Source organism: Neolamprologus multifasciatus, chromosome 19 (genome assembly GCF_963576455.1).
Source record: "Neolamprologus multifasciatus chromosome 19, fNeoMul1.2, whole genome shotgun sequence".
Classification (NCBI taxonomy): Eukaryota; Metazoa; Chordata; class Actinopteri; order Cichliformes; family Cichlidae; genus Neolamprologus; species Neolamprologus multifasciatus.
In genome coordinates, this window is record NC_140457.1 from 8,032,037 (window position 1) to 8,054,464 (window position 22,428).

Consider the following 22,428-nt stretch of genomic DNA (forward strand, 5'->3'; position numbering starts at 1 on the left):
GCCCATTCACACCATTTAATAGCTAAACTGACAGGTTCTTAACTTGAGTTGTCCACTGATACAGACTGTAAATCTGGCTTTTAGCATGAACACACACTTTTCTTATAGCTGTCCTCAATTCCTCTTTAGTAATCCTGATCCACCCTCCTTTCTTATTTTCTTCATGAACTCCTTCTGTCTTCTCAACACTCTCTTCACTCATTAGTACCTTTCCATTGCTGTCCTTAACCACTGGATGCACAAATATTTATCAGAAATGTAAAACGTAAAATTAAATCTGAAACAAACAAGGGGCCACTATTCTACAACCAATCTGAGATTTTCATTGATCATTACATAGAAAAACCAGAGAAGTCTGAGGCTTTTAAGTCCAGCATGCATAAAGTCCCCAGATTAGTTTATGATATTTTCTATATCTTCTATACAGCGAAACAAAAAAACATTAACCACACACATAACTTTTCTAGCAGATGTAAAAATACCTTCCATAACCCAAAATTCAATTCACACCTCATGATGACCTGCATGATGTTTCATCTTACATTCAGGTTCTTTTTTCTCTCTGCTGGCACTGGCTGACCCAGTTCTTGTGGCCTAATTGCCAGTAGTCATGGTGAAGCCAAAGCATTGTGAACAAAAAGGAGGCCAATCTGGCTGGTACTACACCAGATGACATTTAAAAAAAATGTTTATTTGTTCAACCAGAAACGTTAGCAGTGTCCCCAAACAAAGGGGTCTCGTCACCAAGCCTTTATTGCACACTTACACAAGCCTAAAGCTTCCCGTTCACCCTGGAAAAGTTTTAAAAGTATATTACACCTAGATCTATTTACAAATTGAGAGGATTAAAGGAGCGCGTCCTCATTTCGAGTAAAGGGAAAACTTAAGATTAAAATCATAATTTGATATCTTGGGGAGGTATGGGTGGGAGGTAGATGTGAAAGCACTGATATAATTTGTCATATGTGTAGAGAAAAGAAAATCATCTCCATACTAAGGCATTAAAACACCTCTGGACATATTAACAATTCATATATAGTTTGACTTAACAGTAAAAAAAAATTTAAAAAATAAACCAAAAATGTGTCGTTTATTGAGTTTCAACCTCCTTCACCAGGGCTTCTGTCTGCAGCAAAAAAACTGCTCATAAAAAGCTCAGAGTCAGTGAATCAAATTGCTGGATGTTGACCCAGATTCTAAACAAGCCTGATTCACATACACCCCATCCTGTACCACTACCTTAGTGGTAGACAACTAGAGACCCAACGTCCATGCCTACAGTGCTGTGAAAAAGTATTTATCATCTTCCTTATTTCTAATTTCTTTTATATTTGTCATACCTAAACAAATTTTAATATTAGACAAATATCATTCGTGAATATAATGATTTTATTTATTAAGGGGAAACTGCTATCCAAACCTACCTGGCCTTGTGTGAAAAAGTAAAGGCTCCGCCTTGTTAAATCACAAAAAAAGATCTGAAAAGGGTTTCCAAGACATTTCTACGGTTTTGCGACTCAAGTGAATGACAGTGAGAACCATGATCCACAAATGGAGAAAACTTTCAAGCTTGGTGGACCTTTCCAGGGGTGGCCGTCCAACCGAAATCACTCAAAGACCACAATGATGATTCATTCAGGAGGTCACAAAAGAACCCAGACCAACATCTAAAGCATGGCAAGCCTCACATGCTTCAGTTAAGGTCAGTGTTCACGACTCAACAAGAAAAGAGAGACTGGTCGAAAATGGCACCCATGGGAAAGTTCCAAGGAGAAAATCACTGCTGACCACAAAAGTTTCTGTCATATTTGCCAAAAACATCTTGATGATCCCTGAGAACTCGTACCCTAAAGTTCAAGTGCACTTGAGTTATGCAGGAGCAGTGATTGAGGTGCTTTGGTTTGACCTTAAAGAGGATGTTTAAGGTCATGCAACAGTGAGCCAAAACTCCTCCACAGCCATGTGAAAGACTCCGTACCAGTTTATCGCAAACGCTTGATTGCAGTTCTTGCTGCCAACGGTGAAACAACCAGTTATTAGGTTTAGAGGACAGTTACTTTTTTCACACAGGGCCAGGTAGGTTTGGATGGTTTTTGTTTCCCTTAGAAAATGAAAACTTCATTTAAAAACTGCACTTTGTGCAGTTGTGTTTTTAGAAATCAATCCTGTTTCTCCCTCCAAGTAAGAAAACATTTGATTCATGCAACGTTTTTACCTTTATTAGATTATGGTCACCTGCTTTTAATGAATGCATCTGCCCGTACCTAAAGAGGTTGGATACTGTGTACCATTGTGCTGTACGTTTTATTACTGGTTACAGAAATCGTGTACATCATTGCTCTTTGTATGCTGCTGCTAAATGTCCATCTTTGCATATTCGAAGATTCTCCCATTGGTTGATCTTTATCTATAAATCTCTCCTTGGGCTGGTTCCATCTTATTTATGTGTTTATATGTGTAAAAACCACAACCAATACAGCCGTCGTCCTCACAATATCATACAATTGATTGTCCAAAAATCAGAACAGAATCTGGGAAAAAGGCTTTGAAATACGCTGCCCCTGCTTCCTGGAATAATCTGCAGAAGGAACTGAAACGATCAGAATTGGTTACCTTGAGGGAGTTTAAGTCCATCTTAAAGGAACAAGAAAATAACTCTTACTCAGTGTTATTGTTCTTTAAGTCACACTTAATTTGATCTGTTATTTTATATTTTTCACATTTGTACATAATAATGTTTTTGTTTTAAATGTTATATACTTATGTGGCATTTGTATTTTGACTTTTGTTGCCATGATGCCAGGTCTCTCTTGGAAATGAGATTTTTAATCTCAATGAGATTTTTTTACCTGGATAAATAAAGGACTGAGATAACTCAGGTTATTTAACTTAACTTAGGTTGTTTAATAATAAAATCCCCATGTTATGTTTAATCATGTAAATACAGTATTAAATGTTTAGGTGTATTTTTTCTCACTTACATTTTAAACTATTCTTCTATACAGAGTACAGATTATGAGGCTTCTGCAGCAACTTTTCAGGATGAAGTATGTGTCTGAAATGGATTTCTCCTGCATGAGATACTCTCCACGCTGTCACAAACCTGATGGATTGTGGTGCAGAGGCGTGGTAACATCAAATGGTTGGGGTTACCACGCCGAGTGCAGAAAACTTCCCCCTTTCACATTTGAAAAGAGCCACTGCTGGAACAGAGGGGGTTCACACCATCAGCAGGTTGGGGGATGGGAAGGATGATGGGAAGGCCTCCAGTTTCCAAGAACTGCAGTTGTATTTGGGGAAGGGGAAGAAGGTCTCCTCATTCATTCGTTCTCCTCTTCTCTCACACAAGTAGGGAGTGATCTGCTGCAAAGGAGGGAGGCTCCAATATTCTGGCAGATTATTTTATATTTTGATTTTCAACAGTAAAAACAATGGAGACAGGCAAATGTACCAAATATAATATAATATAGTACAAATGTTTCTAATTCAATGTTGGCTTAACAATGTTTCTGCATTAATAAAAAAACAATTACATTTTCATTCCACACATTCCATTCTTCTTTAGCTGAAACAGGCTCCACCACGGAGCCACTTTAAGAAACTAGACGCCACAGAAAGCAGCTACATGCCAAGTCCTCTCAGCTCTCTGTGTTTAATTTCTCCTGGGCCCTCCTGCTAAAATATATGCAGTCAGGGTACTTATGGATAATGGCCTGGCATTATATTCATACAGACAGCGACATGGGTAATCTCTCTTTTTTTTAATATGCTCTGAATTAGCAGAGAGCAGATAAACACATGACCCAGACCACCCAGGAGAGGGACGGGCTCGTCTGTGCAGCAGTACCAGTCTCTGCAGCACGTCTCCAGCCTTCCCACCACTGATTAAAAGCTTAAAGTCAGTACAATACTTCTACTCTTGAAGACGACTGCCAGAGCTGAGTTAATGGAACAAACTATTCAACTCTGACTTCAGGGCAAGGTTTCTGCCAGTTAGGCGTCAGTCAATGGCGACCTCGTCCTCTGCCGCCCCAGCCTCTCCCGCGGCCCCTGCTGCTGCTCAAGTGTCCTGCGGAGCGCCTCAGCTTCTTCCTCTCCTCGTGGTGCTCCCGCTCCGCTTGCTGCTGCTTCTTCTGCTGCTCCGACTGCAGAGGAGGACAGGAGGACGGATGTTAAACAAATGCAAGTGCTGCGATTCTACCTGCAGATTGATGATGTATTTACTGACTTGTTTAAGGTGAAGAACCAATCATATACCAACAAACCCCTCTGCATTTTCTCTAAAAGCGCTTTAGCTTGCTTTGTCTGACAGTGAGATGACTTTAGACCAGCGAAATGTCATCCAGACATCAAGTAATTCTCAATTGAGGAGAGGGATTGTTTATGTAAAGATGCAAAGTGATGCAGTTATTCTTAAGGATTATCCAAGGCTACGTTCACACTGCAGGTCTTAATTCTCAATTCCGATTTTTTGATCAAATCCGATTTTTTTGTCTGCGTATTCACACTACAAATAAAATGCAACAGCAAACGCGCTCTAGTGTGAACGCTAAAAGCAGCCCGCATGCGCAAAAGAAGACCTCACACACAACGCGCTCTGTTTAGACCCAGAGCAAACAGTATTGTTTGACAGATGGCCGTTAATATAAAGACCTCGGACTTTATGTTTCCCAATTTTTGCTTTAAGTTATTTTGTTATTTACATAATAATGTAAATAACCTAATAATGATCCTTATTGCTGTTTTAGAGAGGAGCTTCAAAGGATAGTTGCAGATTTCTGTCAGAATCTGCAGATTATACAGTACAAATAAAAATGTTCACGTTTCTCCAACGCTGTCTTCCCAACAGTTTCACTGACATCTACACTGGATGGCCAGGAAGCGTTTGCGATGTCTTCTCCGGCGCTGATAATTGGCGTCTGTCTTGTGTCGGTGACGTAAAAGACGAATTTAATGCGACATGACCATTCAAACAGCAGTCACTTTCTAAAAGATCGGATATGTATCGGATTCAGTACCACATACAAAAGTGACCCAGATCGGATTTGTGTTGTTCACACTGTCATACCATGATTGGATATGGGTCGCATAGGGTCAAAAAAATTGGATTTGATGCGCTTTCGCCTGCAGTGTGAACGTAGCCAAAGTAACCTTACATTTATACATTTATCTCACTGGGAGATAAATGTATAGAGTCAGTGGTTAAATCTCTTTTTTTTAAAAAAACCTTCATCTTATGAACATTTTCCAGATTTAAGTTCTGGATCCTGGAGACATCATAAGTGTCTCCATTATTTGCTGCTTTGTGAGTGATTGTGATGATTTAAAGAGACTAGAGGCAAAGCATCAAGTAAGCAGTGTACCTTTTTGAGAGTGAAGGTCAGCTGTTTGCTGCCCACTGCGGTGTCAGCCATGCCACTGGTTTCGGAGTGCTCCTCTAACTTTAGCCGCTCCTCCAGAGAAGTCCTAGAAGGGGGGACGCATGATCGTCAGGCAGAATATACAAAACAGTACAGACAGAGCGTTGTCATAAAGCGTTAGGACACAGACTATTAATACTTTACAGGTGGGGTGATTCTCTGCCTTTAACAGCTGCAAACCCTGAAGCAATTTGGGTTTCAAAGAGTGTCTCAAACAATAACTCATCTAGCACAGAGTACATTTCCAAAGACATACTTCTGTAGTTTCTGCTTGCGGGCCATGTCATTAAAACTTCTGAACTCCTCGCCAGCTTTGATCTGATAAAACTGCGGCTGACTCGTCTTCTTGCTCTCAGCCACATCTCCTCCGTTCTGCTCCCTCTCCACAAGGACAGTGTTGCGGTCTGCGTCCTTCCTCTCTTGCCGCCGGCGGTCTCTGTCCTCCTGCCGAAGCAACCTCCGCTGCTCCCTCACCTCCTCCACCCAGCTTTTGTCATCGTCAGAGCTCTCCTCCTCGGAGCTGGCTCGCCCCTCTGGCTCCTCATCGTTATCTTCAGGCACCTGCAGGGAGATGAAAATGAGCAAAAAGAATAAATCACTGATGTGATCTGCTTCCTGGGCCCTAATCTTCCAATATATCAAGAAAACACAGAACGTGTATACACAGCTGGCTCAGTGAGGCTTGTAAACAACAGAAAAACATGTGATCATGTCCAGAGGGATTAATAATGCGCTGATTCCAATAATGGAAATAAATAAATTTAGTTACACCCCCCCCCCCCCCCCGCTTTTCTTTTGTGCAAAAGTTTCAGCACATTCTTGCTTTCTAAAAGGCCTGAACACTGCACATACACCAGTCTGCTGGTGACTGGGATCAGCTGGTTTTTCAGCTGATCGTCCATTATTGCACACCAAATTAGCCATAGCTGTATCTGATTTTGTGCCCATCTGATTAGCCCATCCTTTCGGCTCTCAAGCACTTCTGTAAGAGTTTGAACCACATTTCTGTGGTGCAGATTGAAACAAACGAGACATGACAACCATCTAAACCTGTGTAAACATGGCATATGACCAGTGAGTAGTTAATTGATATCAGTCCCATTGCTGCTCTAAAAGCTCTAATTATGCATGCAGGTCTATGTTGTGTCTTTACATTGCCTCATGTCATCAGTAAGAGAGCCAACATGACATTGAGGAAGCTAACAGTAAAGGTGCAGGGCTTTTCAGGTATTTTACATCTACAACAAACAATTGTTCTTCTTTGGATGCTTGGGGGGTTTAAATGTAACTGCAATCGGTGGTCAAACTAACTGACACAGCTGAAAGGCAAAGCTTTCCCTGTGGACCAACTCTCCCTCACTTTTGTGTTTTCTGTTACATATGTGTGTATATGTGTTATCCTCCAATCAATGAACACTTTAGCTGTTTTTGTCTTATTTCTCTCCATGAGTACTAAGATGAAATCATAATGAGACTGAGAGCAGGGCAGGGAGAAACCAGTTGATCATAAATAAAAGGGCCTTTTCATATATTTTATTTTAACAAATTAGGACACTGTTTTTTAAGTTGAGCCAAATGCTGACATCCTTAAAGTGAGGAATATATTTAACACAGTTATAGATCAATACTTGGTAACTGTGCAAAAAAGCCCTTTAACCTATTTTAGAAATAATGTTGTTAAATAGTTAAACTTTTATTGTGAACATAAATAATTGGTAAGTCAGAGTTAGAAGTGGTACCCTCAGCCTCCTAGTAAATGTACCTAAATTATGAATTTTAAAATCCTTCATCACCTTGTTCTCGAGTCATCATTTTCACAAAATTTGCAAAAAACCTGCCCGCTAACCTTAAGGTCAAGGTCACCGAGACTCAGACTCGTTTCAATTTTTAGTAGATGCACCTGTGGTGCTTGAAACTCCTAGGTTGCTTCATTCTCAAGTTATCGCATCCACAAATTTGGGTGTCAATGTTGCACACCCACCTGACTGATGGGCTATTGCCAGCCTTTTATGGCTGAGGGGTAAAAACTAAAATAAGAACTGGTCAAAAAAATTTTAATTCCGTGGCCTCCACACACAAGAGGCCATCTCAGTAAAACGATGCAGTGTTACCTGCTCGTGCAGTAAAACACCGTCTCGTTTACCTGCTTGGAAACCATTTTACCTGCTCGGAAACAGCAGCCTGCTGAGCTAGCAGCCGCAGCTTCTTCTTCCTTTTCTGGCCGACTTTGGAGACGATGGGGTTGAGCAGGCGGAACTCCTCGCTCTGCTCATCCACCTGGTAGTCTGAGTTTTCGAACATCACCTTGAAACGGTCGTCTCCCAAGATGCTGGGGAGAGCCTGCGGTTTGGAAAAAGTCAACAAAGAGGAACATTACGTTCTGAATTCTACGAAGCTGCCTGGCAGAACATTATGATCTCTGAATGTGTACATTAACAATAAATCAAAAACATTAATGTTGCAATCTTGTTTTTCTACCTTGCCCTTTTTTTTCCTGGAAACCACCTCTGCTTCGTCGTCACCCTCCTCCATCAGTTTAAGAGCTAACTCCTTGTTCACCTTCGGCAGTTTCTGTTTCAGAGAGAACAAATTGTACTTAGCACACACGAGAACGGAGAGAAAATGATCCAATCAGTTTGAAGAGTGAATCACACATTCCATACCATTTATTAGCTTTTGCACTTAGTGTGACAGGATGTGAGTAAAGGTTTGAACTTCAATCCAGTACAATCAGTTTAATGGGTTTTAACTCTGTGGAATTCTGTTTATGTAGCTGATGCAACAGGTTATTGGGATTTTTAGCTCTGAATCTTATTTATTCAGGTCATATTTTCAAAAACAGATTGATCATAATAAATACTACACAGAAAAGTGTTGTATGAGGGCATGGAGGGAAAAGATAAACAGACTGTCACAGGAGTCACACGCTGACATTGTAAGAAGCAGATGAATTATGTTTATTCTGCTACAGCTGTTGCACCAAACCAGTCAAATATGGACTAAAAGGACTTAAATCTGAATGTTTGCTCAACCATAATGAAATTCAGAGGCTATAGCCGTTTCTTAGACAGCAAATGCTGATTGTTGATTTATCTTCTAACTATGATGTTTCAGTACTGAACATGAAAACGCCAGTAAAATGAGACCTGACATTTCCATAGCAACTAGCAGAAAAACTAAACTCTCACCTTAACCTGAACTCTCTGTGTTCGGGCCTCCTCGATCTTCTGGCGAATCTTATCCTTGCGATATTCCTCGTACGCAAAAGGATTGACCATACTTTTAACCTACGGCCAAGCAAATAAACATTTGCAGTTTAGGTTTAGTGTGTCACGTTAGGATCAGTTTGAATTGAACAAGACAAAAGTCTGAGATGTACACAAAAAGGATGAGACCTTATGATAAAGTCTTATGTCCATGAAGAAACCATGCATGTAAGCTCTCAGGAGGGATGATCCAATCAGGTGAGTCAAACCTGGCCATGAAATAAAAAAAATAAAATAAACACACACATATTTTGCAAATACAATCTGCTGTAGTTTTACATCTACTAAGTGTAACGCTAAAAAATATGACTACCGATATTCCATATACTGATTGCCACATAATGCGACTGAGACATTGACAGTAACCAGAGAATGAATTCTAATGACGTGTGTCACTGACTGACTTCCTGTGTCACCATCAAGAGGAGAAACTTTGTGGTTTAGTATGAAATCTTTCAGTAAATACACGTTCACTGACTGGCTCTAAATGTAGTAAGATGAGGGCTTTCGTGCTTTCTCGTTCTCCTAACGAGAGGCGACTGTTTGTGGATCAGTGAAATGTCTCAGGTACTGGATCGAATTTCACACGTTCATCTTCCCTTCAGAATGAACTGCAAAAATCTTTGTGACCTACCAATCGTATTACGATTACAACAGATCTGCATTTTAGTCCTTTTTTAAACATTAACATCTTTTTACTTCATAAAATTATATATCTAAAAACTTTGGTTTTGTCACATTTCAAGACTTCTCAATAAATTTTTCAGACCCCAGTGAACGTGTGAGTAAATGACACTTGAATATGGAAATAGTCAATACTAATCTTCTTTCCACGCCTGACTTGACCTTAAAAGTTGCACAAATACTCCCATACATCACAGGATGTGTGTGATAGCGTGCGTAGACAAGGACACGCTCTTACATGCTGAATGATGAGGAACTTCCTCTTCTCAGAAACTTTCACAAGTGTCCTGTACTCAATATGGACGTGTTACATAACAGGGCCGCATTACATGGCTCCTGTATACCAACAGTGCTGTTCCCCTGCCTACTCCCTCCTCTTCTTTTATCACACATCAGCCAATCATCTTTCTACTTCTTGTCATTTGATCTCTTTCCTGCTGAGCCTGCATTCCAGTGTTCATTCAACCCATCCAATATCCACTCCTTTGACCCTTCGTGCTCCCCCTCTCTTACCCCTACACCCTACTTCTCTTACCTAAAGCATTTCAATCATTCCCGTGGCCTCTACTTAGACAGTCTAGCCACTCAAACTAACCCCCCTAGGCGGCGAAGTGGCTCACACTGATTCATAGTTTTGGATATAACTATCAGGGCTGGTATTAAAGTCACTCTTTGTGTAAAGATCTCTTGAGCTCTCTTTGCTTTCTAACCAAAAGAGCCAAAGCAAAAATTGCACACTTAGATTGAGGGGGTTTTTTTTGCTTTAAAAGTGCTCAAATTTGGGCTGATTTACTCCAAGTGCTCTGCAGTTTCATGAGGTACAATTAAGGTAATGAGGTCTCACCCAGATTTTCCAGGTCCTTCCGGGTGACAAACTTGTAGTCATCATACACCGTGCTCTCTGGGCTCTCCTCCAGCTCCTCTGTTAGGTTGTCTAGGAAGGAGCACCATCGAGGTGCTGGGCCCAGAGCCTAAACACACACACAAAAACACATCCACCCGCTTGGTTCAGATTTAGACTGTTGAGTACTGTTTGTTGTTAGAAAAAAATAGCCCAACTCAGTCAGGTCATGTTTCCATTACAGCAGGAAATAAATGTCCTTAAGGGTTTTCAGGGAACTGTAACGACTTGTAATGCAACACTGGTGATACAGGAAAATCAGAGTAGCAAAAGGTCGAGAAATCGCTTTTTGAGTGTGTAGTGTGTTCACAAAGTAAAAAAGAAGAAGAAGAAGAAGAAGAAGAAGAAAAAAATCACCCAAGAAACCCAAATTGGTCATCAGAATATGAACTTATTTAAATGTTAGACAGAAAGGACTTGGGTATAGGAAAAAAAGTGTATGAATCGGTGCACCACTAGAATAGAAAAGCACTAAGAACCAGCTGCTTCCTTCTTACCCCGAGGGGTTGCCACAGCGTGTGGACACGCACATTGATTTGGCACCAATTTTACATTGGATGCCCTTACGGAGACAGCTTTGTCAATTATTTGAGTTTGGGACCAGCAGTAGAAGTAGACTAGCTTGTGACTCCGATGAAGATGGATTTATGTGTCTCCACCACAGAACCTCTGTTCCAAGCCTTTCTCTGTAAAGTTTTCATAAACATTGATCTCGAAGAGAATCAGTTAAAGCTGATGTTAGTTAAAGCATATATGTTGGTTGTAATCTCAGGGTCCAAATATCAGGCTGCCCCCTGTTAGTTAAAACTTCCTGGTATCCAAAAAGTGGAAATTGGCAGTACTGTCACTAACTTGCAGAACTCTTTTACCATAAACCAGCTCATAAGCCATAACATAAAATAAAAAGTGTGACACCAGAGTTGAGAAAACCGAGGTTTTCTTGAAGATATTATATAACTTAAGGTTAAATTTGCTTCCAGCCAGGACAGCATGATGGTGACCAGCAAACACATGTGACCACTCGAAAATTCACTGGGCATTATTCTGTACTTTTCTCAAATGTAGACAACTAACATTACGAACAACCTAAAGAGCTTCAGGTCAGCAGGAGTTACAAATAAGACCCGATCATTCCTTGCAGTTATTTTTAGGCAAACATGCAAAACACCCAACAGAAACCAGGAACCAGCTTTTAAAGTATACAGCAGGGACAGCTGCAGATACCGCAGATGCACAGTCCTGCTTTTTTTGTGATCTGCTTAAAGTTTGCCTAAAGGGTACACGCATAGTGATGCACTGTATTGTAGCACTTTTGAGGAAAAATCCACACATCACAAAAGAATATTTGCAGGCGCACGTATCTGCCCAGAGCCCCACGCTCACCATCTAATGCAGACACTTAAATCTGTCAGACTCTGACATTCACTACTGTGCAAAAAAATGAGCCACACTTCATTTCTTTACATTTTGCTTCCAGGGAGCCAGACTTTTTTTTTTTTCACCGATTTTCAGTGCAGTCCTTGTGACTTATCATATTCAGAGGAGTGTTTTGTTGATTTATAAGCTACTTAACACTGACCTATGACTCATTCAAGCATAAAAAAGGCATGTAACTCAAATGATGATTCAGTGGTGTGTCTACACATAACAGACAACTTAGAAAAGAACCAAAGTAAACTCTATCTTTGTGTACTTTGGTTTTTAGCAGCCTGTTGTAAAAACACATTGTTTGTTTCCATGTCTTTAGTAGAATCGACAAAAAATGTAAAAAGATAACCGTTTTTGTAATTTTCTTAAAAGGAATGATGAAACCAGACAAGTTGAGGACAAAACAAGTAACAAATCTAAAAGAAAAAAAAAAGGAAAGAAAGACAGAAAGTTGACAATATTTATGGAGGCGGTTAGGTGGGAGTTGCAACCGTGATTGTCTTTGGTGATTGTGGTTTGGGGCTTTTTATCAGCCAGCGGTGTTAGAAATCTGATAAAAATTTAAGGAATTATGAACACAATAAAGTTCCATCAGATTGTAATCCACCATGCAACAATCTGAGAAGTGTCTGATTGGCAACAGCTTCAATCTTCATCATGACAACTATCCCAAACACACTGCCAGTGCAGTAAAACAACACCAGGATAGGAAAATACACAAGGGAAAGCTATCAGATTGTTCACCGCAGAGCCCAGAACTCGAAATTATTAAAGTAGTGTGAGATCATCTTGACAGAGAGCAGAACAAAAGACGGCCAACATCCAAAGAAGAGCTTTGAATATCCTTCAAGAAGTCTGGAGAACTCCTCCTGAAAACTACTTAAAGAATTTACAAGAAAGAACTCAAGAAAGCTGAGTGTGCAGGCTGTGTAGAATTACAAGGATGATCATACCAAATGCTTACTTTAATTTTCTGTACATTTCAAACTCAGTCATCTGTTTATATCATGACGTGCTTCAATAAACTGAAGGCTCGTCTTCTTCACTTTGTAGTGACCGAGTTCTCAAAGTTCAAATATTTCGACTGGAGAACGCTGATCGAAATGCTGAGTAAGAAGTAACTGATTCGAAGTCCGATGATATCACACCACTGAGGTCAAAGTCCAGTGTCCCTGTCATTGTTTAGTCACATCACTCCTGAGCTAACAAAGCTAACAGAGATCATCAGGGGTCACATGTGGAGACGAGAACCCTTTTTGGTTCAGAAAATGTCAGTTTGGTTGAAAATGCCCTGAAGTCACACCAACATCATTCTACTGTTAAATCCTGGGAAATAGGAAAAGTGATGAAATGAGCTTTTAAAGAAAACAACCATTTGTTTCAGATCACTTATCCAGACAGGGTAGCAAATATAACTTATTACCACTTTTACTACCACTTGTAACATTTTTATTTATCTGATAATTCTTGTCTTAACTAACTGAGAGACGAAACACTGAAACCTTCAAATATTTCTTTGTGTGCCCTTCAAAAATCCTAAATTCTGAAGCTACTGTGCATCCATGGTGGGTAGATACATTTATTTTATTATCAGGACATGATGCACATGTTGCACATCAGTTCTTTTGCTAACATTTAAATTGTAATACAGTTTTAGGTTGTAACAGTTTCTGTCAACATGAAATGATCTGATTGACGCTGCAGGCAGTATCCTAAATTCATTTTTTTGGCCAATCTGTGACTCAGATCTGCTTTTTCATAAACATGTCAACACCAAAAATCACATGGAATACGATCTTTTTCAAATATGTTTTAGTCTACTTTAAGATTTTCTTCCAAATCAGCTACAGGTCCAACTTTTCTGCAATACCACCTCTTTAAGAAATCAAGTGATTTCAGCATCACTTCCTTGGCCTGAGCAGCTGACAGGTGTGATCACAAGTAGCCTCTCGCATGTCTGCATTTATGTACACATTATATCTCCTCTGTTGACTTCCATGAGGCGGATCATGATATTGAGGGGGCAAAATTGTTAGGTGGTGAGCAAAGATTGTGTTGGTGTGGGCAAAAAAACAAAACAAACTGATCGCTTCCAATGAGTGCTCTCTTTTTACTGCTGAGTTGCAGTAGAAAGACGCTTCCTTGACTAGAGAGCTAGCTCTCATTACCAGGGATGATATTTGATATGAACTTTGGGCCATTTTGAAACCAACATTGATCTTTGCTCTCTGCCCAAGTTTGGGATTTGTGGTGAAATCACCGAGCGCCCAGCATAAGAGGTCAAAACTTCCGTGGTGCTGTCTAAAAACAGCAGCTGTCCTGGAAAATGTCAGGAGATGCCTTAGAAGATGATACTGAATGGGAGTTCAGATAATTTTAAATCAGGTAAGGTTTTCAGCTTGTATGTTCAAACAATGACAGAGTCACCTTTTCTCATAGGACAAAAGGACCAAAGTTTACCACATGCATGAAAATCAGGGCTGGAAAGAACCCATTTACACAAAGCAAACCCTAGTTGACTGTACACACATATGCACACACACGCATGCACAGATGCGCGTGCATGCACTGACAATATCACATGAGGTAAGATCATATCAGTCCCAGACTGTTGATAGGAACAATTACTCATTAAGCAGGGGCCTCGTGAGAAGTCTGATCCCATGCTTTTTTCAGGCATGCTTCACTATTGAAGCTGGGAAAAAGTTAACAGGCCTCACATCAGGATTTTTATAAACCAGCAAAAACACCATCAACAAACTCGTGTTTGCTTCTTCTTATTTTTCACATCATTGTGTGTCACACCTGCAGTTCATCCCCGCCCCACAGGTTTGACAATGACTCGCTCGGTGACAGAAAACAAATGGCACGTGCGCACTCTTTGGCCAGCTCCTAAAGGTGACCTTGCATTGCAAAGCTGTGTGAAAAGCTGCAACATGAATCATTCTTTGGTGTACTGTAAATATAAATGTGACTGGTGTATGAGAATATAAATGTCTCTGTACTCACTGGGATGTAGAATGTGTTCATCTTGGGATCTTCATTGGCAGTGAAGAGCATACCTGTTCATGAACCAGAGAGCAGAGGAACAGTTAAAACCTCATCTAGTAATTTATAGGTCAAGTTCCTTCAGCACTTTCAGAAAGACTGTCTGGGATCTGGATTTTCATATCATAATGGCAAAACCCATTTCTGCTCTAATAATGAAGAGTTAAAAAAACATTCAGGCAGCCAAAATGAACAAAAACAGAAGAAACTCAAGAAGCTGGTGCTGCTTTTTAACAGCTTTAGAGAACATCACTATAAGTTATAGAAAAATCGGAGGTTTTATTCCCCTTGTACACACTGCCTGTCACACAGTAAAAGTGTGGGAGCTCTACAATAAGATGCCGCCATCCAGAGGTGGAGCTGCACAAAAAACTCTCGTTTTAAATACCAGCTTAACTTACAGGAATCATTACTGTTTCATTCACAGGCCTATTTAGTCATGCATAAAAGCTGCTGGTTGCGCTTCAACACACTGCAGAGTTTCCACAATGTTTTTGCTTCAGTGGGTTTCTAGATGGGTTTAAGCTTTGGCTGTATTTTAATATACCTGCAGGCATATTAAAAGACAGCCAACGCTTAAGTGGGGGCCCAACACAGCAGCCACCCACCCACCACCACCTGTGAATTTTCTACTTTTGTATTAATTTAATGAAAAGCACAGCATCTTAAACCCGACCCCCGATAACAATCGATCAGGAGTTCAAGAACGTATCACTGCTGCATATTTATGTGCAGTTATCTGATATTGTAATATTAAGAATGCAAGGAGTGGAGTTAGGGAGGATAACTTCAAATTAAAGTAAATATAGCTGGGGCAATGAGGTTGATCTGTATACAGCTGCTAGTTAAAAAATCAACAGGTCATGCAAGTGGATAATGATAAAAGTAATTTTTTTCAGATGCCGAATGCTTGATCAAACCAGAAAAAAACTTTAAGAGATCAAAGAGGGAACAGAAATGGAGACACGGAGGACAGCAAGTACACTGCTATATGAAAGCAGCACACGCATATAATTAATCATTATATCAAATTAAATATTAAAATAATCGCATCCTTCTTGCTTAATTGGAAATCCTGAAGCTTAATAAAGCACCCTGAACTGAACTGACATTGACCACCCTCCACAGCTCACAGCTGCAGCCACAGTTAGACTCTAACTATGTGGGAAACATCCTATTGAATATTTCTGCAGTGCTACATCTGCAGTGTTGGTTCATTTAGAGGTCAAGCAGATGCATTCTTGATGTTCTGCGGCTGCTCTCCTCAAACTTTCTTTCCAGCTTCCACAACTTAATTCTCACCTGAATTTGGGTAGACGCAAACACCGTTGATGTTGGTCTGAGGCTGTATGGAGGAGAACAACTTTCCCTGTGGAAAAGATATACGATGGATGAAAAATGAGAGTGAGCATGAGTTTCTTGTGATCCACATAGTGAAAGCACAATGATCTGTAACTGATGGCTGTTACTTACAGTATCTTTGTTCCAGATTTTTATGATCTTGGAGTCAGAAGACACAACCAAGTCCAGCTGATTGTGGAAGTTGAGGGAGTTGATTGGCAGATTGTATAGGTGATCTTTGACTAGAAGCGGCTGACTGGAGCGCAGGTCATACAGCAGCACCTGCAAGAGATCAGAAAGGTAAAGAGAGCTGTCAGAATCCTGGATGAAGCTGTCTGCCAAATGTAAAAACCAAAACAAAGAGAAGTGCAATTAAAGGCATGAGAAAGCATCTACACGATTAACCAAAAGCTCATCCCTTGACCTTTTACTGAAAACTGAACTTGCGTTAACTTGTTAGCAAACTGCATGACATCAGCCACCTAATTGTGAGCTGATTAGTCACAGTAACTGCGCAGCCTGTGAGGAGCTGACAGCTCATAACAACAAACAAACACAGAAGAAGCAGAGAAGAATGCAGCCACAGAACTGTAAGGTGTTTTTTGACTGCTGTTCAACAGATAATGTCAAAATGCTGTTTTGAGATTAGCAATAACATAGATAAAGAAAAAGAAGCCTTCAGGTAACATGAAGGTTTAGGCTCACCTGACCAGTGGTGGTGCCGACCGCCATGGTGAGGGAGCTGTTAAACTTCAGCGCACTGATGGACGGCAGAGCTTGAACTCTGTCGACAGTTCCAGAGAATACCATTTAAAGATGGGGTAAAACACACAGAAACAGGATAAGAAGCTGGATATTTGTGTTTTATGCCATAATGACACATAGCTTGCAGCTTGTTTTTCATGCAGGCTGTGGTGAAAAGTGCCATGTGGCTGCATATGCGTCGTCAGGCTGAGATCAGCTTTCTGAGCGTGACAGTTTGCTCCTTACTCTGTTCCTTCGGCGAGGCTACTCAGGGCGCAGTCCAGCTTGCCCACACGGTTACGGACTCTGGGGTCCCAGCACTCGACCCGTCCCTGGTGAGTCGGCAGAAGAAAAGTCAGAGAGTCGCACAAGTGAAAATTTGAGCTTTTCTAATTAACTAAACAACTTTAAAACTATTGAAAAGCTATAATAAGCAAGTTCTTCCGTGGGCAGCTCTAAAGTTTATGTGAGAGGCAATGATTTGAACTTTAACACCCAGAAATCATGTGAAACACTTATTTTTGTCAGCCCAGCTGGTGTGTGATTCTTTTTAACAAACAATACCGAGCAGAGGCGAGAAGAGAAAGATCTACCGCTGAGAAATTCAAAAGGGAAAAAATAAATGCATTATTCAGTATGGAGCTAATTTTTCTACTGTAGCTAGTGACCTCTTGAAAAGAGAAACACATAATGTAAGTAAGCCCAAGCACTGGTGGCACAATGAGAACAGATTATGTAAAGTGCAAAAACAATATAAATTGTATAACAACTAAATAATAACCTTATATAAGCATTAAAAGGAGACACAGTCACCGTTTCACACTTACCTCAGAGGATCCTGTGGCAAACAAATGGTGGATGGGGTTGATATCACACACATTGTTCTCCCTGTTTGAGAAGTCCAGGGAAAAAAAAAAAAAAAGATTGGCTGAGGAGTTAATATCGGATCACACCGGATTAGTACCGACGCACATAAAACCTTTTCACTGAAGCAGAAAACACTTACACAGCATCAGTCTGAAGAGAGTTAAGGAAACGTCCCTGCTCCAAGTTCAGTCTGAAAACCTCTGAACTGAAAGTGAAAACAACCACACTAATTAATTGCATACTACTCTTTAAAATATTAATGCTTGCTTGACTAATTTGCCTCGCTCTGTCATAGGTCTCTTTCCCCCTGCTGCTCCTCACGGTCCAGTTTTTACTTTACAATATAAATGTATCTTCAGATGACTTATTGTGAGCTGATGCTTTAGAAATAAAAGTGAACTGAGTAAAATGAACCTTGTGTTCAAACATTGCACTCGGCACTTTAAACTCGCAAGTAACATGCGTACCTTCACCCCCTTCTAGGTGCTTTTGTCCGCTCTACTTTCCTGCACAAACTAACTCGGGGATTCTTGGCATGTCTGAGGACTTCCTGCCTTCTATTATATGTTAAATTGCTCTTTTACAGACAAAGTAGTGGATTTTTGCAAATGCTGAACCCTATTAATGCTTTAACTTTGCTAGCTGACTGCTAAATCATGCACCCGAGGACTCTTAATCCGACTGTATTCTCACCTCGCCCCCACAAAGTAGAGATCACAGGAGGGATAGTGGTAGGAAAAGTCCCGACCAAACTTGGGAATACGAGTCTTGTAGTAGTGTCCATGTTGAGAGTGAAATTCTACATGGCGGTCACAGTGCAGAAACACCAACTGCACAGAGAAGAATGACAAAAACAAACAAAAAAGCAGAGTGAGTTTTGAACTATCAGAATTTAAAAATGCTGAAAAAACTCAACATTTCAAAATAAAAGGGCCGCCCGCACCTTGGAGTAGTCGTCAGACAGGATGTCAAAGGCCACGACTTTCAGAGGAAGAAAAGACAATAATGAAATTTAGTCACTGTCCAGTAATCGGAGCTGAGCAAAGCCGGAGTCTAAAAACTTACCATCTGAATCTAGACAGCGCTCAAACTTCAGGGACAGCTGGTAGGTGTCATAGCAGCGAATCCTTGGTTTGTAAGTGCCTAGAACAAAAAAAAAAAAGATTTGACCCTGTAGGCATCCCTGGACTCGGGCAGTATTACTTTAAGATGACACTAAGTGATGGTTCTGCTGCGTGAACTTGGGAGATGTAATGATCCTCTGACACCTTTGGCTGTGACAATAGTTATAAGGATACTAAAAAGACAAGATGATCACTTTAACTTTTTAACTTTCAACCTGCCTTTCAGCTTTGTTTTAGCCTCATGGTAAAAAGGCTTTTTTTTAAATTTCACATTCCTAAATTTCAAATTAAGACTCATGCATACAGTTTCCACAAAGTCCCATGTTTTCTAACAATTGCAACATCTCCCCCGCATAACTTATGAATCTCTGACCATCTGTACTGATGTATTATTAAAATGGTAGTAAAAACTGACACAATCGTACACTCATGACGCTGCCAGCTTTTGCAGCAATGTCACAACACACCAGGTTATGAAATCGAGAGGTGCACAACATGCAGAAATGGCAGGTGTGATGTCAATTTGACATCAGCTTTGTCATCGAGTGCTGTTTGCCAACCTTGCCCTTTTACCGCAGCCATCACTTTGGCCACTCTTTTCCTTATTTGTGCAAGTGGTTTAGGCTCCTTGCACAGTTTCTGCAGGATGTGTGCCTCTGCTACAGGAGCATGTCTGTCAGTTAGCAACAAAAAATGCTTTATTCAGGGATTTCAGTGTGATGCAGAAACTGCTCGTTACTATTATGGCACTGCAACTTGAGCAGAGCACTGTCACGTTTATTGCAATATCAGGGAAATCTGCTACCGACAGTGCGCTAGCTCAGCTGAGCTTTTTCAGAATGTGAAATTAATGCTCTCTGCTCTGACAGCTCTGAAATCAAGACACAGCTTTAGACAAGGATGACTAGTGAAGAGCTTTTGTTTTTGTTTTATTTTTCTATATGAAGCCAATTAATTTGCCTAAGAATTGTTTAAGAACTGCAGACTAACAACGGTCTGAAGGAAGCTTTTAACTACATACTTTCCTCAGGGATTAATTAAGTATTCTGATTTTGATTGACTCTGATAAATTCATTGACTTCTAGAGTTATTCCAGAGTTTTGAGAATAAAAGACTTTTAGGTGGAAATATAGCTTTATATATCTTTTACCTGCTGCCAGGATGAACTGACCATCCCGGGACACTTTGATGGAGGTGCACACTGTGGGCATCTCAAAGTCCTGGATGAGTTCAATCCTGCGCTGAATTTCTGAGTAATGCAAAGAACAGAAGCGTGTGAGTAAAGACAAACATTTAGAAGGAAATCAATACGTGTGGGAAACTGTAATTATAGCTGTCAACTCACCGACATCTTTCTTTTGCAACTGTCTCTTCTTCCTGTCTGACAGCCACTGTGTTAACAACACAAAGGTGATCAGGATTTAGCATAAAGAATAACATTCAACAACACAGCTGCTTCCTCTTCTCTTAGTTTGATGGCAGGTCACAAAAACAAAGCTACATAGAAGGTAAAAAGGGTAACCTAAATAGTTAACAGGGTCAACAGTAAGAAAGATCTCAAATGGAGCCGCAACTGTCAGGTGATATCAATGGTAACCCATCAATAGAGAATCTGCCTCAGCCAGCAGACTGTCAGAAATTGAAAACAGACAAGGACACAAGGATGCGGCTGTTTTAAATATGGAAAGAAGCATATGTATGGATTTAACTAACTGCTCTTTTTTTTTTAAGGTGATTATCTCAAAATTCCGTTTTTCTCAGAATGAGCTTGACATCACCACTTAGACAACACCAACATATCAGTTGTATTCCTTGTCTCTTACTGATTCCTGGTTGAGGTGGTCCGGCTGTATTTTGTTCTCAACATGTCGAAGAAAACTTAAAAGAAGACTAAAGGTGGACTTTATTAATTGTATCCAGAAAGCATCCTAATCAGATACATTAACCGTTTCAACAGGCTCCCTTAATTAATGAGCATTATATTTTATATTATGATCTTTTGTCTTTTTAATTTATCATTTGCTCAGTTTTACCACATTTTACTGTGTCTGTGGAGCACATTGACCTGCACTAACCTGCCTGAAAGATGCCTATAAATAAAGTTTGTAACTGCTAAATAGACATTTTAAAGTTTTACCCAATTCTCATGTAGTATCTGAAATGTTAGACCTTTGATCCGTGATAATACCCAAATTATAACAACTATCGCTGCTGTAAATACAGATAACCTTTGATTAAATTTTCTGAGTATGACCTCATCTACGTCAGTGAATCTCTTATAAGCAGCGGCAGATTTTTTTCCATTTATTTATATGAATAATTTCATTAAATGGCGGTGTTAATAAGTATGAATTCAGCTATAACATTTCATTAATACAGTGTTAAGAACACTCATCTTACGGCTAGCTTGGTTAGCCGGCTAAGGTGAAGGTAAGCAGTAACTTCTCAGGTATGACATGAAGGATATCAGGAGCAGGAAGTGTGCTTCTTACCTCTGGAAGAGACTTCCCGTAGCTTAAATTGTAAATTTTGACATCATTCACGCTGGAAACCTGCATTGTAGAACTAGAGCATAACACTGATGCTGCTGCTACACACCGGCGAGCTGTGCTGAACCCACGTTGCTACTCTAGGAGCAAAAACAGGAAGTGGTCGTGAGTTTAGAGAAACGGGTCCGAGTAGAAACTGCACAGACTACACAAAGTTCCGAGAGGTTCAAAGACGACCAGTTAGCTACGTTGTTTTTCGCTATTTAATACACATATATAGTTTTTTTTTTTGTATGTATCATATACCTGTTTTAACTAGCTATGTTTAATTTAGAATGTAGTTTAACTTTAGTTAAAAATAGACAACAAAACAAAACAAAAACAGAGCATTATAAATAATTGTATAATGTATGTATTGTGATTGTAAGCCCAACAAGGGACAATGGTTGAAAATTAGCAATAGCTATGAATTTATGTGCGTTACATCAATTTCGTGTTTTGTAATTGGACTATGTTAAACTTCACTGTCCCTTTTAAATAAATAAAACAATAGCTATAGCGAAAGGGTTCTTCCAGTTTTCTTCTTCTTCTTCTCTGTTTGTTGTTGGTAAATAACAAACTGCTGGATTCAAAAGAAAGAGAAAGCCCAGTCACATTCTCCTGTATTTTGCTGCCCTGTTATGAATAATGTATTCAGTAAAGTATTCAAAGGAGGATGTCTGTGTAGGTTCTTAGTCATCCAGGCCATGGTAATCTAAGGAGCTTGGAAAGAAAACACTTAACGAAGTCCAGTCGTTTTTCTTTCCAAGCTCCTTAGATTATTCAAAGGAAGGATGTCCAGAAGATGAAGAAAGAAGACATGTGTTCTAGGAACCTAGGTACAACAAATAGAGAGGTGGTGAAACCAAAGGAAATGGCTTATAGTAAGGTTAGGTTGGACACTAAAGAAGGAGACAATTTATAATGATTGGCTAAAGGCAGCAAGACCAATTTGAAAAGAATGTGCAACAGGTTGGAGTGATTAAGGACAGAGATGGAAATGTACTACATGTACAAAAAATGTACTACACAGGGATAAAGCTGATGAACCATACCACGGATATATGGGAAAGAGTT

The 22,428-nt window shown here is 40.0% G+C and overlaps 2 protein-coding genes across 2 annotated transcripts in view; both read right to left on the reverse strand.

The window, feature by feature from the left end:
• Window positions 1-22,428, reverse strand: part of LOC146495880 (uncharacterized) — a 188,366-nt gene that overhangs the window by 133,729 nt on the left and 32,209 nt on the right. The window lies entirely within an intron of this gene.
• nol10 (nucleolar protein 10) lies at window positions 1,079-21,494 on the reverse strand. The gene is made up of 21 exons (XM_085143227.1): window positions 21,316-21,494; window positions 20,169-20,214; window positions 19,974-20,072; window positions 18,765-18,842; window positions 18,643-18,680; window positions 18,393-18,529; window positions 17,839-17,904; window positions 17,660-17,720; window positions 17,079-17,164; window positions 16,794-16,872; window positions 16,221-16,370; window positions 16,050-16,116; window positions 14,709-14,761; window positions 10,215-10,341; window positions 8,816-8,895; window positions 8,609-8,707; window positions 7,899-7,991; window positions 7,584-7,760; window positions 5,677-5,981; window positions 5,364-5,466; window positions 1,079-4,145 (listed from the first exon to the last, which is right to left on the reverse strand). The coding sequence occupies exons 1-21, from the start codon at window positions 21,379-21,381 to the stop codon at window positions 4,005-4,007; spliced, it is 2,151 nt and encodes a 716-aa protein (XP_084999353.1). The 5' UTR covers window positions 21,382-21,494; the 3' UTR covers window positions 1,079-4,004.